Source organism: Ornithorhynchus anatinus, chromosome 13 (genome assembly GCF_004115215.2).
Source record: "Ornithorhynchus anatinus isolate Pmale09 chromosome 13, mOrnAna1.pri.v4, whole genome shotgun sequence".
NCBI lineage: Eukaryota > Metazoa > Chordata > Mammalia > Monotremata > Ornithorhynchidae > Ornithorhynchus > Ornithorhynchus anatinus.
Genome location: NC_041740.1, coordinates 36,490,258 through 36,506,271, shown reverse-complemented (window position 1 = coordinate 36,506,271; position 16,014 = coordinate 36,490,258). Strand labels below are relative to the sequence as shown.

The window sequence follows — 16,014 nt, the reverse complement described above, 5'->3', positions numbered from 1 at the left end:
ATTGCGGTATTTGCTACGGGTTTAATACATGCCAATGTCTCTGGGAGAGATATAATGTAAGTAGAGCAAAAGCCATCCCTGCCCCACATTGGGCAAGTAGACTTAAGCAGGAGGGAAAACAGAGAACTCAATCTCCATTTTAAAAATGAGGAAATTGGGGTACAGAGCAGTTAAGTGACTTGCCCAAGGTCACACAGCAGGCAAATGGTGGAGCCAGGATGAGAACCCAGGCTTACTGACTCCCAGACCTCTGCTGTTTTCACTAGGCTGTTTTTGCTTTCCTCTCCACTCCTTTCGCTCCACTCTTGAGGCTGCAGTAATCAACCCCATCTTCTGTTTCCATGCATGCTCACCTCTGCCATAGATAGGCAGGGGCTGGAAACATGGAGAATTTATCAGTCTGTCGGGAATAAAGCACCAAATCATTTCTTCCTTTTGTTTCTACCTAGTGGGACTAAGGGGAGGCAGGCAATGGAAGGGCCAAGGTAGAGGTTTGAAGAGGGAAGGAAAACTGCTCAGCATAGATCAGATCACAGCAGGAACTGAATGGCCTCCAGCAGTGATTAGATGTAATGTTAGGTAGGACTTTCAGATCCTGGGTTATGGCAGCAATTAATGCCTGAAGAATCTCTGAATTCTACATACTGTGGGCATTCAGAACGATTGGCACCCCTGTACTCAATTACTTCTTCCTAACTAATTTAATTTATTTTAGTCATTTATTGTCTTCCATGCTAGACTGTCAGCCCCTTGAGGGCAGAAATCTTCTTACTAACTCTGTTGTACTCTCTCAAGCCTCCATTACACTGCTCTGCACAGAATAGGTGCTCAGTAAATAGTACTTATTAATTGATAGTGGATGTGGGCAGTGTCTGGGTCACATCCAGAAAACAGAACTCGCAGTTCAGTGACTTCTCCAATATCATCATATGAGTTAGAAGGATCAGAGAGCCCAGGGCTGATGTGTGAAGCATTTTTCTTAGTAATAAGCATGAAGACATCAGAGGAAGAAATTTTGGGGGAGATGGGCCCTCACAAATGATCCACCCATCTTTTTGCATTTCATTTGCTTCATTTTAGGTATCTTATTCAAATTCTTTACATTTTGTACTGTGCCCTGAGGTATTTAATAGCAAGAGGGCAATTTTAGAAATTGAAAAAACAAATAATCATCATTTGCATAGATCTACATAAGTGATGTACCCTTCTTATTTATATGCGAATTACTATGCCCTAGAGGCATTTACACAAGAAGACATGTAGATGATGGTGAACTTCTTTGCATAGGCGGTCCCACATCATCAGCTCAAACAAAATCAAGATAATGTACCAGCCTGCAAGGGAAATCCTATACACTCCCAAAGTTCTCCATCAGCAACATGGAACTGAATTCTCCTAGCTAGGAGGCAGTGTGGTCTAGTGGAAAGAGCACAGGACTGGGTGTCAGGAAACCCGTGTTCTAGACCCAATTCTTACACTGTCACCTTCATCAGTTAATCAGTATTGTTTACTGAGAGCTTACTGTGTGCAGAGCACTGTACTGAGCTTGTGGGAGAGTAAAATACAGTTGTAAGACTCAATCCCAGTCACAACCCCTCTGAGCCTCGGTTTCCTCCTCTGTAAAATGGGGATAAGATAGATCATGAGCCCTGTGTGCCAGAGGGGCTCTTTCTGAACTGATAACTTTGTGCTTACATTAACTAGATTTTCCCAGTCATCTACCTCACTGCTGACCTCTTGCCCACATTCTCCCTCTGGCCTGGAACTCCTTCTCCTTTCATAACAATCAGATGATCACTCTCTCCACCTTTAAAGTCTTATTAAAATCCCATCTCTCTCAAGAGATCTTCCCCAACTAAGCCCTCATTTCCCCTGCTCCATCTCCCTTCTGTGTCATCTATGCACTTGGATCTGTCCCCTTTTAGGCACTTGATATTCACCCCACTCTCAGCACTTGCGTACATATCCATAATTTATTTTAATGTCTGTCTCCCCCCACCCAGACTGTAAGCTCCTGGTGGGCAAGGAATATGTCAACTGACTCTCTGTATTGTAATCAATCAGTAGTATTTACCGAATGCTTCTATGTGCAGAGCACTATACCCAAGTGCTTGGAAGAGTACAATACACTTGTAGTGTATTATACATTTATTCATTTAATCGTATTTACTGAGTGCTTACTGTGTGCAGAGCACTGTACTAAATCCTTGGGAAAGTACAATACAATAAACAGACACATTTCCTGCCCACAGTGAGCTTGCAGTCTGGGGGAGGGGGCGGGGGAGGGGGAGAAACAGACATCAATACAAATAAACTACAGATATGTGCATAAATGCACAAAAGGAGAAGCAGCGTGGCTCAGTGGAAAGAGCACGGGCTTTGGAGTCAGGGCTCATGAGTTCGAATCCCAGCTCTGCCACTTGTCGGCTGTGTGACTGTGGGCAAGTCACTTAACTTCTCTGTGCCTCAGTTCCCTCATCTGTAAAATGGGGATTAAGATTGTGAGCCCCACGTGGGACAACCTGATTCCCCATGTCTACCCCAGCGCTTAGAACAGTGCTTGGCACATAGTAAGCGCTTAACAAATACCAACATTATTATTATTATTAAGGAGCAAGTCAGGGCGATGCAGAAGGGAGTGGGAGAAGAGGAAAGGGGCAGCTTAGTCAGGGAAGGCCTCTTGGAGGAGATGGGCCTTCAATAAGGCTTTGAAGCAGGGGAGAGTAATTGTCTGTGGGATTTGAGGAGGGAGGGCATTGAAGGCCAGAGGCAGGATGGAAGAAGAGCTAACTCAGACAGCCACTCGTATTTACCAAGCACCTACCTTGTGCACAGCACTGTACTAAGTGCTTGGGAGAGCACAATATAACAGACACATTCCCTGCCCACAGCGAGCTTACAGTCTTAGAGAACTACAAGCTAGCTACGAACTACCAGCTCTCGTCTTTATGTTCTTCAGGACCTTGGGCCTCTAGAAGCTGGATGGGCTAGTGGCAGTAACAAAGCTGTATAACCGCCTAGTTCGGCGCGCTGTGCAGAGCGAACGCTCAGTAAAACTTGCTGAATGACGGATTGCCTGGTGTCCTCCAGGCTTCTGAAACTTTCCTTCCTGATAGTCTCTGCTGAGACCCTAGAGGGAGCCTCACTCCCGTGCATCAGGCCCCGGACTATTGCGAGGACGGGGAGACGGCCTCGTTTCCATGGGAACAGACGGTGGGGTGTCTCGCACCTGGGAGAAAAGAAAGTTCAAAGTGGCACTGTAGTTTACGATTTCCAGGGGGTGGATGCCATCTCTGAGTGCATATTTTTAGAAAGATTGACTCGAATTTGAGGAGGCCTTGCTGGACTGACATTTTCCCGCTTGTCTTGTAGCTCGAAACCCTTTGTTTAACTGGCCAGGCTTCCAGAAGCCTGCCGCAATGGGGGGAAATCACCAGTATAGACCGGTTCTAAGCTTCTCTGCTGAAAAAGCCTTTTGTTATACTTCCATCTAAAGGGGGCTACCCTCAGCAGGGCCAAACTGGCCTTGGAGTTGCCCACGGCACTGTTGTAAATATTTGGGAGAGTACAATAGTTATGGATATGATTCCTGTCCTCAAGGAACTTACACTTGGATTTGCTCCCTTTTTTCACCCCTTCCTCAGCCCCACAGCACTTCTGTACATATCCGTAATTTAGGCATATTACTGTCTCACCCTCTAGAATGTAAGTTCGTTGTGAGCAGGGAATGTGAGTACCAACTCTTTTACATCGTACTCTCCCAAACACTTAGTATAGCGCTCTGCGCACAGTAGTCAATAAATACAATTGATTGATTACAGTCTAGCTGGGGGAAGGTGGAGCGAGTCGGACAAAAGGGAAAATGGGATTTTTTTCTTAGAAAACACAATGAACCAGAACATTCATTCAGTCGTATTTATTGAGTGATTACTGTGTGCAGAACACTGTACTAAGCACTTGGAAAGCACAATACAGCAATAAAGAGAGACAGTCCCTGCCCACAATGGGCTCACAGTCTGATGGTGTTGGGGGAGTCAGACATCAATACAAGTAAAATAGGCATCAGTATAAATAAATAGAATTGTAGAATTATAGATAGATACATAAGTGCTATGGAGTGGGGACCGGGGGAAGAGTAAGGGGAGCGAGTCATGGTGACATGGAAGGGAGTGGGAGCTGAGGAAATGTGGGGGTTAGTCTGGGAAGGCCTCTGGAAGGAGGTGTGCCTTCAGTAGGGTTTTGAAGGGGGGAAGAGTGATTGGCGGATTTGAGGAGGGAGGGCGTTCCAGGCCAGAGGTAGGAAGTGGGCTAGTGGACAGTGGTGAGACAGGCGAGGTGGAGGCATGGTGAGAAGCTTAGCTTAGATTTTTCCGAAGATAATGTAAAACCAAGTCAGTGTTTCTCTGGGAACTGGGAGTTTGGAGTGTGAGCCCTCTTTGGGTCAGGGACTGTGTTCAACCTGATTAACTTGTATCTATCCCAGCACCTAGAAGAGAACTTGACACACAGTAAGCACTTAACCTATGCTGATCAATCAGTGGTATTTATTGAACACTTACAATGTGCAGAGCACTGTACTAGCACTAGGGAGAGTACAATACAACAGAATTAGCAGACAAATTACGGGCCCTTAAGGAGTTTACAGTTTAGAGGGGAAGACAGACATGAATATGAATAAAAAAGTAATTTAAAACATGCATTTTAAAGATATGTACATAAGTTCTGTGGGGAACTACAGTTGTTAATATTATTACTAAGCTCAATCAGTGTTTTGATTTGAACAAGGTGAATGATGGGTTACCAGGACAGCTCTCCCTGCCTTGGGAATCAGCTTCCCAGGCTCACCAATCAAGTAGGAAGAACAGTTGGAAATTACAGTCAAGTAAGGGGTCTGTATGCTGTACCCTTAAAAAAAAAAATCCCTGAACTAAAAAATAATCCCCCTTTCTTCTTAGGTAACCAGGAACTGCTCAGTCTCGGCTGTCGTGGTAATTCACGACATCTGCGGCTGTCACGGGTGTGAGTGTTTGTGTTGTTTAGTTGTAAGTGCCTGTGTAATAAGGAGAGCTGCCATTATGCCTTTTCCTGCTGACTCGTTGGGTAGTAAAAGCACTTTAATGAGCGTGACTTGTTCAGGCAACACTGAATGCAGGGGACTCCTGTCAGCCAGATATAATCCCCAGACAGACTGACTCCCTCATCAGAAGAGCCGTCAACTCCTCCCACTCTCCAACCCGCTCCCTTCCACCCCCTCCCTCCAGTTGTTGACCAAAGCCTGAGTAGACTGGGGTAGCTTTTGATAAAAGTGGATGAAGCACGGGCAGGAGAGTCAGAAGGAGCTGTGTTCTAATCCCAGGTCCGTCTCTTGTCTGCTCTGTGACCCTGGGCAACTCACTTCACTTCTCTGGGCCTCGGTTCCCACATCTCAAAAATGGGGCTTAAGACTGTGAGCTCCAAGTGGGACAGGAACTGTGTCCAACCCGATTTGCTTGTATCTATACCAGTGCCCGGCACATAGTGCCTAACAAATACCACAATTATAATTATTGTTACTGTTTGTTCAAGAGACCTCGTGAAAAAGGCTGGAGAAGCCTGGTCAGGATTTTTAAATGGGCAGAGGCTAGAGAGGTGTGTCTATACATTCTTCAGGACAGATTTGCAGGTAATCAGGAATCAATGGGGTCTCCAAACATCTTTACCAGTTGGCAAAATTTGTATTTGTTTCCCCCATGTTTACAAATTCTCTCTATTAACCACCTGCCCTCTTATCACCAATCCATTTGGCCAAGAGGCCAAAAATATCTTTGTGCATTAAATACCCTCAGAATTACCCACAGGCCCAGATTTCCATGAAACCTCAGCCAACGGGGGATAGAAAGGAGAGGTTGAGCTCATAAAATTCACTTTGGCTGGGAAATCTGATTTTCTTGCTGGTTAAACATTGGGCACAGACTACTTTGAATGTATGGGTGCATGCATGGGGACCACAAGAGGTGGGTTAGAGTTACGAGGTTCCTCCAGGAGCCAGCCTAGCAGAGCGACAGTCAGATTTTGACCCTGTGGGAGTTCCAAAGGAAGAGTTAGAGTGCCTCAGTCTAATGACTCATTTTTGCCATGATGAATCCCTGGAACGGTCTGTAAACTCCTTGAGGGCAGGAACTTTGGTTCTATTGTTCCTACAGTACCTTTCAGGTCCCAGAGCAGCTCATTGTCCAGATGAGATGCTCAGTAAATTCTGCCCCTACAGCTGTTACTAACCATAGGCTGCATTCCCTATCAAATTGAACCTGGAGTTATATCCTAGGGCGAGGCCAGGCCAAAGATGGGACAGCTCTGAGTGGTCAGTCTCCCTGAGGGGGTCCAGCCCCCCAAAGCTGGGCCCCATTCCTCTGATCGCAGGACCAGCCCATCTGGTGTCCTCCAGCCCGCAAATCTAATGGTTTCTACCAGTCAACCCCAAGCTCTCTACCAGACCCGGCCTGAGGGCTGGATGTAATGGCTTCTCCATTCATTCATTCAATAGTATTTATTGAGCTCTTACTATGTGCAGAGCACTGTACTAAGCGCTTGGAATGTACAAATTGGCAACAGATAGAGACAGTCCCTGCCCATTGAAGGGCTTACAGTCTAGTCGTGAGGGTATCCCTGAGGCCCCCTCACCTCTCAGTGCCAAGGCAGTGTGCTAGCGGGAACTGAACTCGGCAGAACTCAGATTCCAGGGATTTGGAACTGTCCTTCCCCACTCTCTCTGCTCCCAAGGATCTGGCCAGTGGGTCAGGAGCGACTGCGGTGGCAGAAAGTAGATCCAGTTCCTGACCGTTTGAGTATCACCGCTGCAGCTGAACTGCAGGAGCGGAAGCTTTCATTCAGAGGTTTGGGAGGATGAGCAGAGGCTGGAGAGCCAGCCTCACTTCAGCCCAAACTGAATCAGACTCAGGTTGTTGATGGATTGTTCGTTTCTTTTTCCTAGTATTTAAACACCTGGAAAATGATTTTAGTTTTTCTTTCACACTGTGGCTTTAGAATGAACCCAGAATGAAAAACCACAAGCACCCAGCATGTTTCTGATGACTGAATTGCTGCTGAGCAAAGCAGAGGAAAAGGGGTTGCTAAACATCCAAGAGTCTCTAGGTTTTTCTTCATCACATTTACTCTCTCTCACACACACCCTTTTACAACTCCAATCCATTAAATCACAACATTTTATTAAACTGTACAAACAGCACTGACACTTTAAAAATTTATGTTCACAATTCTAAATTAACAAGGCGATCGAGGTAAATAACACACATGGCTCTCTACACACATGACTCTCTTATCTTTATGTTGCATGAAAACAAAACTCCCCAATAGGACGAGGATATTTTGGACGGTAGGTTTTTTTGTAATTTTGCCTTTTCCCATAGGTAGTTCCCTTTCCTTTTACATAGTGAGGCTAGTGACAGGTGACAGCTCCTGGACATGGTATCAATTAGCAGTGAATGGTTGGAAAGTTGAGAAGAAGATTTAATTGAAGGGAGCGATGAAGATTACACTTTCTTGGTGGGAACCTAAATTTAATTTCTGCTTTGATAAGATAACCAGATTACAAATTTCTATTAGGCTTCCAATGGAAAAATCCTATCAAGTGACTGGAGCTCTTCCCATTTACTGTTTTCATCTCTCATCCTGGATAATCAGGATGAATGGTTTTGCAAATCTCAAGCGACAGACTATGTTTATTGTGAAGAGATCCTGGGAAAACCTTGTTACTTTTTAAGGGTTATTTCTTTTTTCCTTCTTTTTGTCCATTTACACTTCTACAGATCCGAACATATCGTAAAATAGGTCAGCAGCCACTTGTCAGCAGCTGGGGAAAATCACTTCTGCGTCGACAGCAGCGTGCTGTTTCAGTTGGAGAGTTTGTCCGCAGTTCGTATCTGGATTCATTCAGGCCGCCATTGACGGGGGCTGCATGCTCAAGTGCAGAGACGTAATTTACGGGATTATTCAGCTGTTCAATCTTTCACAGTTCAGAGTACTATCCTTCAAGTAAATTGCTACATTGTGATGGCTGGAGTGGCAAATCCGAACTCCCCAGCTAGGCCTCCCTCTGACACCTGGACATTCACATTCAAGAGCATTCGGCAAAAGGAGGGCCAGAGCCGAAACCAAAGTGTCTTTAGTGAAGTAGGGCTGGTTTCCGCCACAGGAGGGCTGTCCCGGGACCATCTGCTCCCATGTTTGAAACTTGGGGGGGTTGAGCGTTTCCCCTTTTGGTGCCAGGGTGTCATGAGGGGCCCAGGAAGTGTTCCTTGAACCGGTCCCCAGGCAGAACCTTTGGCTAGACAGGCTCTGGGGAGTGCGAGTCTCAGGAGAGCATCCTCTCCATTTTAGGGTTAACGAAGGAAAAGTTGCTGAACATATTTTGGTCCATGCTGTTTATCAGTGCTCTGTCGGCAAAGGACAGCCGGGGTTTCTCATTCAGGAACTCGTTGTCGAAGTTGCTGCAGTCACTCGGTGATTTCTGTCAGGAGGAGGAAAACGAACAAAGAAAAAGCAGGTGGTGAGATTTAAACTCGTTGATTTCAAGCGAGCCTAGGACCTGGGCTTCGGTGAGAATACAAATCCCTGACTGGGGCCAGACCAGCTTGAGATTGGGCTTTCCTGGCTAAAATCAGACATCTGGCCATCCTCTGAACCAGTAACCATTACCCTTGTTGTCTTTGAGCTTGCGCTCTCCCCGCCCCCACATTACCCTTGGAGAACATGCCAGACCAGAACCACTCTCTGCCATGGACTGGAAGTGCTCTACCACCTAAGATTCCCTAAAGCTTGGATCAAAGCTCTAAAGCTTGGACACTCGAACCACCAAGTAGAGGGGAGGCTGCCCTGTGAAATGGCAACGGGATCTGGGAGCTGGCCTTTAGTAGGAACTGGCCCCTGCGGTCACTAACCCTGACAGTTTTGCACATTGGGTCTCAACACACCCCAACTCCCGGCCTATGGCTGCATTTTTATTGCACCTCCCTCTGCACACTCGCATCTCTTAACTTGCCCATCCTCCTGCTCCCGGGCATTCTCATTCTTATTTGCCTGCAACGGGGAAGGCATAGCTCAGATTACTCCTTCCTGCTGAGCTCCATCCAGTTCCGCTGGGGGTGCTTTCTGCGCACCCTCCCCCCGCCCCCCGGGTCCAGCATCAGTGCCTCATTTCCAACTCCACACCCACTAGCATGACCCCTTTCAGAATCTCTGGTCTTCTTTCATATCATACACATGATAGATGCCAGGCACCCTCTTCTAGCTCTCTGATTTCTTTTGTACTCATCAGTCGGATGACCCGTTTGCAGACATGTGCAATCCTAAATCCCAATGAAATAATAATAATAATGAGGTATTAAGTGCTTATTCTGTGCCCACACCCCCATGGGGATCACAGTCTAATGCGGGTGGAGAACAGGTATTTCACTGCTATTTTACAGATAAGGAAACTGAGGACCAGAGAAGTTAAATGATTTGCCCTCAGTCACACAGCAAACAAGTGCAAGAGCTGGGATTAGCAAAGACGCTCAGTACGTGCTCTTTCCACTGGCCATGCTGGTTGTCTGGTGAGCGACAGGATACAAAAGATTTGGGGAGAAAGTAGACCTGGAATCATTGGTGTCTGTTGTCACTGGGAGTCAGGACCCCATTGGCAACCAGTGAGGTCAAAGGCAAATACTCAGGTTGGTTTTTGTGGGCAACTGTGTGCACTTTGGGGGCTGTGCAGTAACTGACCAAGTTTACCCTGAAAGTTTCTTTTTCTTGCATCAAATTTGACAGACTCTGAGAGATCGTCTTCCCATCTCCCTAACACATCAACTTCAGTGCCAGTAGAAAATGTCCTCCAAGCCACACCTAATCTGTCTTTTCAGGGAGTCCACAGACCGGGGCTATAGCCATCTGAGAACGCTCCAGAACTGGACCAGCCCCGGGAGACTGCCCATCACCATCACGTCTTCCGGGGGCTTGCCTGCCGCTAAGGACTAAGGAGAAGTGAGGAGAACGTGCAGCCGGGAGCGGTGAGTCCTTACCACTTTGGGTTTGAACGGTGGTTCCATCTGCCTCTTTTCAAGCTCGTCCCAGCGGATCCCCTGGAAGAAGGCATGCTGACGGATGTTCCCCTTCACTCCCAACCTCCTCTCGGGTTCCCTCACGAAGAGCTAGGGCGGGTAGAAAGGAAAATGGGTTAAGTTCCCGGGACGAGTTGGTCGAGGGTCTCTGTTCCAGGACTCGGAACGTCTGCTGTTCCCAAGCAGGAGGTGAGGGGATGGCCAAAGGCCCAGTTAGGGGCAGCCCCGGCCAAGGTTGGGACAAGCCATGCAGAGGGGGAGACGTGGGTGGGGAGAAAGGGGAAGTGGGACTCGATTCCAGTGTTGTCACTCTTTCTCTAGACTATGAGGGGCTTTGCTTCTTACTCTCTCTGGGAGTTGATTTCTCTGAGGAAACAGAACTAACAGGTAAAATGGCTGAAAATGATGGTCAAGCCCCTTGCGGTTATACCGAACTGTTATTCATGAATAAAAGAGTCAGGGTGGGTGGCTCCTTGCCTTGCTAGGCCAATGGCCAAATCTCCGCATCAGTCCCAGGGTGTGTCGATCAATCTGTGAGCTAGCCATTTGCTGTTTATTTCACAACTGCCCACATTGCTGCTTTGGACTTAAGTATTGGAAGATCCACCTCTCTGTTGTCCCTACCACCGAATTGGGGTAAAATCTTGCAGTTAGGTTTGTTGAAGCATCATATAGTTATCCACTTCTCTGCAATGAACAGGTGTAAACCAAGCAACAGTTTGTGTGAACCTGCAGGGGGCTGCCCGAAGCCTGGCCCAGGTGTCATTTTCCAGAAGCCCCGTTTTCCTGTCGGCCTGTTACCAGCCCGGTGCACTGGTAGACTGCAGTTTAGCCACCAAGGAAATTTCTCCTTATGCCGTCCTGCAGTGTTCACAAATTTGAGCTAGTGGAAGCATAGTTCTTTCCAAGTCTCTTGACCCAGCTCAGGCAGTCACTCACTCAACTGGGGTCAAAAGAAAATTGTTCAAAGACAGATTGCTGAGCCCCCAGAGAAGTTCCTCCCTCTTTCCCACTGTCCCTTATCCTTCCGGCTCCCCTGGTCTGTCAGAGGCTGAGATAGGATGGAAAACCTTTTTGTGTGTAAATAAAACCTGTCTTGGGTTTAAAAGAGCAAGACAGTCTGAAAAACATCAGCCCTCTTTAGGTGCTGGAATTAATGGTGGCTACAGAGGGCCATCAACTTGTTTTTCATTTTAAAACAGCTCCCAAGAAAAGTTTGTTTTCCAGGTACAGGGCTCTCTAATACAGGTAGCAGGCTCTGGTATAATAGGAAAGTTTTTCGACTAAGTTATTGGTAATTGACTGGCCTGAATGAGGGACCATGGGCAGTATTGTACCATCAGTTATCCTAGATTGCAGAGGTTGTGTTTTGAAGTTCCTCGCATCACAAAGAACTATGGGTGCCTGACCGGCACCTTGTGGGTATGTAGAACAACTTCTTTCCATCAGAGTGCCTGATGGGCAGGAATCATGTCTCTTGCTTCTGTTGATTTTCCCCGAATGCTTAATAGAGTGCATTGCATCCAGCGGATGCCTGATATAATTACTTCTTCCAACATTCTGTCACATTGGAGCCAGATGGGCATGCACTGTGGGAAGAGAATTCCCTAACTCCTCAAAAATGTTCTAAAACCATCACACAATGAAAATGTGTTAGAGCAGAAGTAGACTGTGCTGATTTTGCAGTGGCAGAAGTAGGTTGTTCATTGCTCAGGAGCATAAATGTGTGTTTAACTTGTTTCTGGTGTCTGTATTAGTAGAAGTAGTAGAATTTGTTCAGTTTTCTGTTTGCTAGGTCTGCCCAAGGAGACTGTTTTGTGTGGTGAAAGGACACCCAATCTGTGAAGGGGCCAATCTACCAGAGGCAGGACTGGGCTGTCCAGCCAAGGCTAACAACTGCCCTTGATGCCAGAAGGACTGTATGAAAGAAGGAACACTTAGTTCTGAATGAAGTTGAAGGGTCCTCCCGATGCCTTCAGGCCCTCTCTAGGGCCTCCGGTGGGCGTGCTGAACTCCAAGTTCCTCATCAGCATTTCGGAGAGTGCGGGAACTCCCATCCTGATTGAGTGGCTGAGCTTCTTGCATTTCTCCAGAATTCCTTTTCTCCCTTCCTCATTTAGAAGCAGGAGGTGATGTAAAACCCTAAACTTCCCGCTTCCCAGTTCTCCACAGGGATAAATTACAGTCGATCCTGTGGCAAATCACTCACCCATGGAGTCAGGAGATGAACCTCACCGTAGCCTTGTCAATAACTTTGGGAGAGGAAGTCTGGGAAAATAAATTTTTGGGAAGAAAAACTTGTCTTGTCCACCAAGGCTGTAGAAGGGTGGTTTACATGGGTAGGAAGTAGCTCGTCTCTCTTCTGATGATATCCAGAATGCAGTCTGAGTTGCTTTAAATTTATTTTTGTGTCTGGACCAGAAATCAGACCAAGGTGGCAGCAACCTGTCATCAAGGCTCAGCACCTGTGAGCCAGGGAGAGAATTCTCCAGGCATGGAGAATCCCCTCCGACCCCACCTGCTTTCGGCCTCCCACTCCATTTCAGAAAACATCTTTCTGTAAGCGGGATCCAAATTTCTATTTGAGGACATTCACTTTCCATCATTTCTGCCCCATAAGGGAGGGCCCCGAGTTTTGAATCAGCCAGGAAAAAAATGGCATTTGTTCTGCAATAATCAGCTGGACAATCCTCTCCCAGCAGTAATTCTCGATGGATCTCAATCTTGACTGACGAATAAGAGTCCCATACAGTGTATAAATCAATGCTCTGCAAATGCTGACTCTAATAGAATTACAGGACTAACCCTGTGGGGCTTCATACTGTCTGACAGGACTGTGATTCTGCCAAATGCCATTTCCTTTGTGCAACATTCTGCTTTATTCAGCATTCTGAGAGTTGGCAGTTTTACATTATTACATTTTAAATTCAGTTATTCCTCACAGGATGCTCCTCCAGAAGCAAATTTGCATTTGATGGATGAGAGAATTCAGGCACAGAGAGTTGCCGCAGCTTGCTCAGAGTCACCCAGCAGTTGTAAAGCCAAGGCCAGACCAGAAATCAGACCCTCCATGCCAGGATTTTATGTGTCTATTGCAAAACAGCAGTCAGGAGACTCCGGTTGATGTAGGGGATTATCTGTGCCATGTGCACAACAGGATATTTGAGCCTCACAACCCTGAACAACCAGGTAAAGAAACTGCAGATAATTAGAAAAAATAAAGTTTCGATAGCTGGGCCAAATTGGGTGTGTACCACCCAAGAGAGAAAGATAGAGAGAGGAAAATTGGATTTGGTCAAGATCCCAAACTTCCGATGATCGGCTGGGAGTTATGATGGGAATAAAATGATCTCAGGCCTCTAAGATCTCTGGAAAACTGATGGGATTCTTATTGTTTGAGGGAAAGATGCAGCAGAGGCTGGTCAAGAGAAAGAAGAAATAGTAGCTTGGCTTTTCAAAATAAGCTAGTGGGGCCTAGGGACTAGGCTTTCCCCCCTTGCTGCATGAGGTGATAAATAGAAACTTTGTCATATTTCCCCCAACCCATCCTCCTATCCACTCCCCCCCCATCTATCCATCAGAATTGATTGCAAACCCTCTGTGAGTGGAGCCTAATCCTGGGCCCTGTAGGAAGTGAGTTCCAAAGGAGAAAACAATCCACTGTCCCTGCCCTTGAAGTGCTTGCAATCTAAGGGGGAAAGAGGGTCGATACTAAGGTAGATCATTTAAATGGGTTGAAATCCCATCTGAGGCCCCCAGGGCTACTGATTTGTAATCCTGAATGGGATCCATAGGGCGTGGTCGGAAGGGCCCAGTGTCTGGGGGCCGGGGAACCTGTCTACTTACTTTCACCAAGATGTCCCGGGCGTCCTTCTCCAGCCAGCGGGGGTAGAAGGGGTTGTCCATGCGGATGGAGTGGAAGAGCTCCTCTTCGTCCTGGCCATGGAAAGGGGACTGGCCAATAAGCATTTCATAGAGGAGGACACCAAAGGACCACCAGTCCACTGATGTGTTGTATTTCTGCCCCAAGAGGATCTGTGTAGCCGGAGGAAGAAAGCAGATGGAAAATGTGGGTGGGGGATAAAAGAGGGGAGTTAATGCTGATCTGGCTTGAAATATGGGGGTGGGGGAAGATGTCAGAAACAGAAAGACAAACCTAGGTATATGGTATCATGTGAATGTGGTCACTCAAGGTCTCCGATAATGATAATTATGGTATTTATTAAGTGCTTATTGTGTGGAAAGCACTAGGGGTAAAAAGCTTGTGAGGTGAGTTCCTGTCCCATAGAGACTCACAATCTATGGGAGGAGATGGAGTTTGTTGGAAGCAATATCATCATATAGGCTGGAAGTTTATGTAAAGCTAATGCAGTCATGGGTCTCTGAGATTTGATCCCTGATTTTTCATTGACTTGCTGTAACATTCTGGATGAACTGGACTTAATACTTGCATTTTTTAATTTTTTTTATGGTATTCGTTAAGCACTTTGTGCCAGGCACTGTACTAACGCTGGAGTAGATACATGCTAATCAGGTTGGTCAGAGTCCATGTCCCTCGTGAGGCTCACAATCTTAATCCCCATTTTAAAGATGAGGTAACTGAGGCCCTGAAAAGTCAAGGGACTTGCCCAAAGTCACACACAGCATTTGTATGGACCTTCCATTTTTCCAAAGTGCTTGAACAATTATTTTACCCTGTCAATACCGTTGTGAAGTAGGGAGAGCCAGGTATCTTATCCCCATTTTATAAATGGGGTCTCAGCTTCATGGAAAAGATATTTAGCATGCAATTGCCCTGCTTAGTGGGGTGCTAATGAAAGTGCCAGGGAAGATGCATGTGGAGTGGGATGAAGGAAAAGGAGGGGTAATATATTCTGGTGTGTGGTGGTGGTTGCAGTTAACACATAAGCACACCTCTCGCATACTAATCAATCAGCCAATCAATAGTATTTATTGAATGCCTGTCTACATAGCAGTGTACTAAGTGCTTGGGAGAGTACAGCAAATTAATAAATTAGTAGACATAATCTTCAACCTTAAGGAGCTCCTCTGCCAGCATAATATACTCCCATCCCCCAGTTGCTGAGGATGTATGGGGTGAGTAGGTGTGTGTGTCTTTGTGTGTGTAGGGGGCTTGCCCCTTCACATGTTGTCCCGCCTCAGTTCTAACTCCAGGCCCTAAGAATTTGTTGGACATACCTACCTCTGGAGCTATGTAGTCAGGGGTTCCACAGAAAGTGCTTGTCTTGGCATCTCCGAACATGTTCTCCTTGCACATCCCAAAATCGGCTATTTTGATGTGTCCGTCTTTGTCTAAAAGGACATTGTCCAGTTTCAGGTCTCTGGAAAACAAAAGGAAAACCCAACCACCTTTACGTAACAGCAGATAAGACGTGGAGGACGATCGCTGGGGCCCCGGGGAAGCCCAGGGAGGACGCGGGTTCCGGATCGCTAGGGGACAGGGCTTGGTCTGAAAGGGCCGACAGTCCAGATCCGGGACCTCTACATCTAGTGTCTTTAAGCGGGTTGGAGCAGGAGAGGAGTGATGGCGGTAGCCGAGGACGAGGAGGGGATGCCCCTCATCTAGAACGGGGAGGACTGGCCACGTATTTTCTTGCCCTCCCAGCCTGGTGAGTGGTGACTGGTGTAAGAGCTTCACTTTACTGGGGCTCAATCTCTCCATCTGCAAAATGAGGTGCGGGTCCTGGGGCCTTCACCCAAAAGACGAGACATACAATAGAGCTCATTCATTCTGGAAGACGGTTTGCCAAAGCCTTATGTGGGTCAGTCATCGGTGAGCCTTTATTCTGCAGTGGCTATGTGTTCCCAGCTCTGAACTGGATTCGTATTTATAGCTATGAGCGCTAACCCAAAGCCACCTGAGTGGAAGTGCACTATGGGAAATGGCCGCTTTTGGGGT

General features: G+C 46.8%; 1 protein-coding gene across 4 annotated transcripts in view; it reads right to left on the bottom strand.

The window, feature by feature from the left end:
* Positions 1 to 7,184: 7,184 nt before the first annotated feature.
* PRKCQ (protein kinase C theta) overlaps positions 7,185 to 16,014 on the bottom strand; it is an 85,883-nt gene continuing 77,053 nt past the window's right edge. For 3 of the 4 annotated variants that reach the window (XM_007656960.3, XM_001509786.4, XM_029077945.1), the window contains exons 15-18: positions 15,298 to 15,436; positions 13,941 to 14,129; positions 10,056 to 10,184; positions 7,185 to 8,506 (exon numbers count right to left, since the gene is read on the bottom strand). In XM_007656960.3, coding sequence (XP_007655150.1) covers positions 8,351 to 8,506; positions 10,056 to 10,184; positions 13,941 to 14,129; positions 15,298 to 15,436 — 613 coding nt within the window. In that variant the 3' untranslated portion in view covers positions 7,185 to 8,350. Of the gene's footprint in view, positions 8,507 to 10,055; positions 10,185 to 13,940; positions 14,130 to 15,293; positions 15,437 to 16,014 lie in introns of those variants that run through there. The other variant, XM_007656961.4, reaches the window with a different exon arrangement.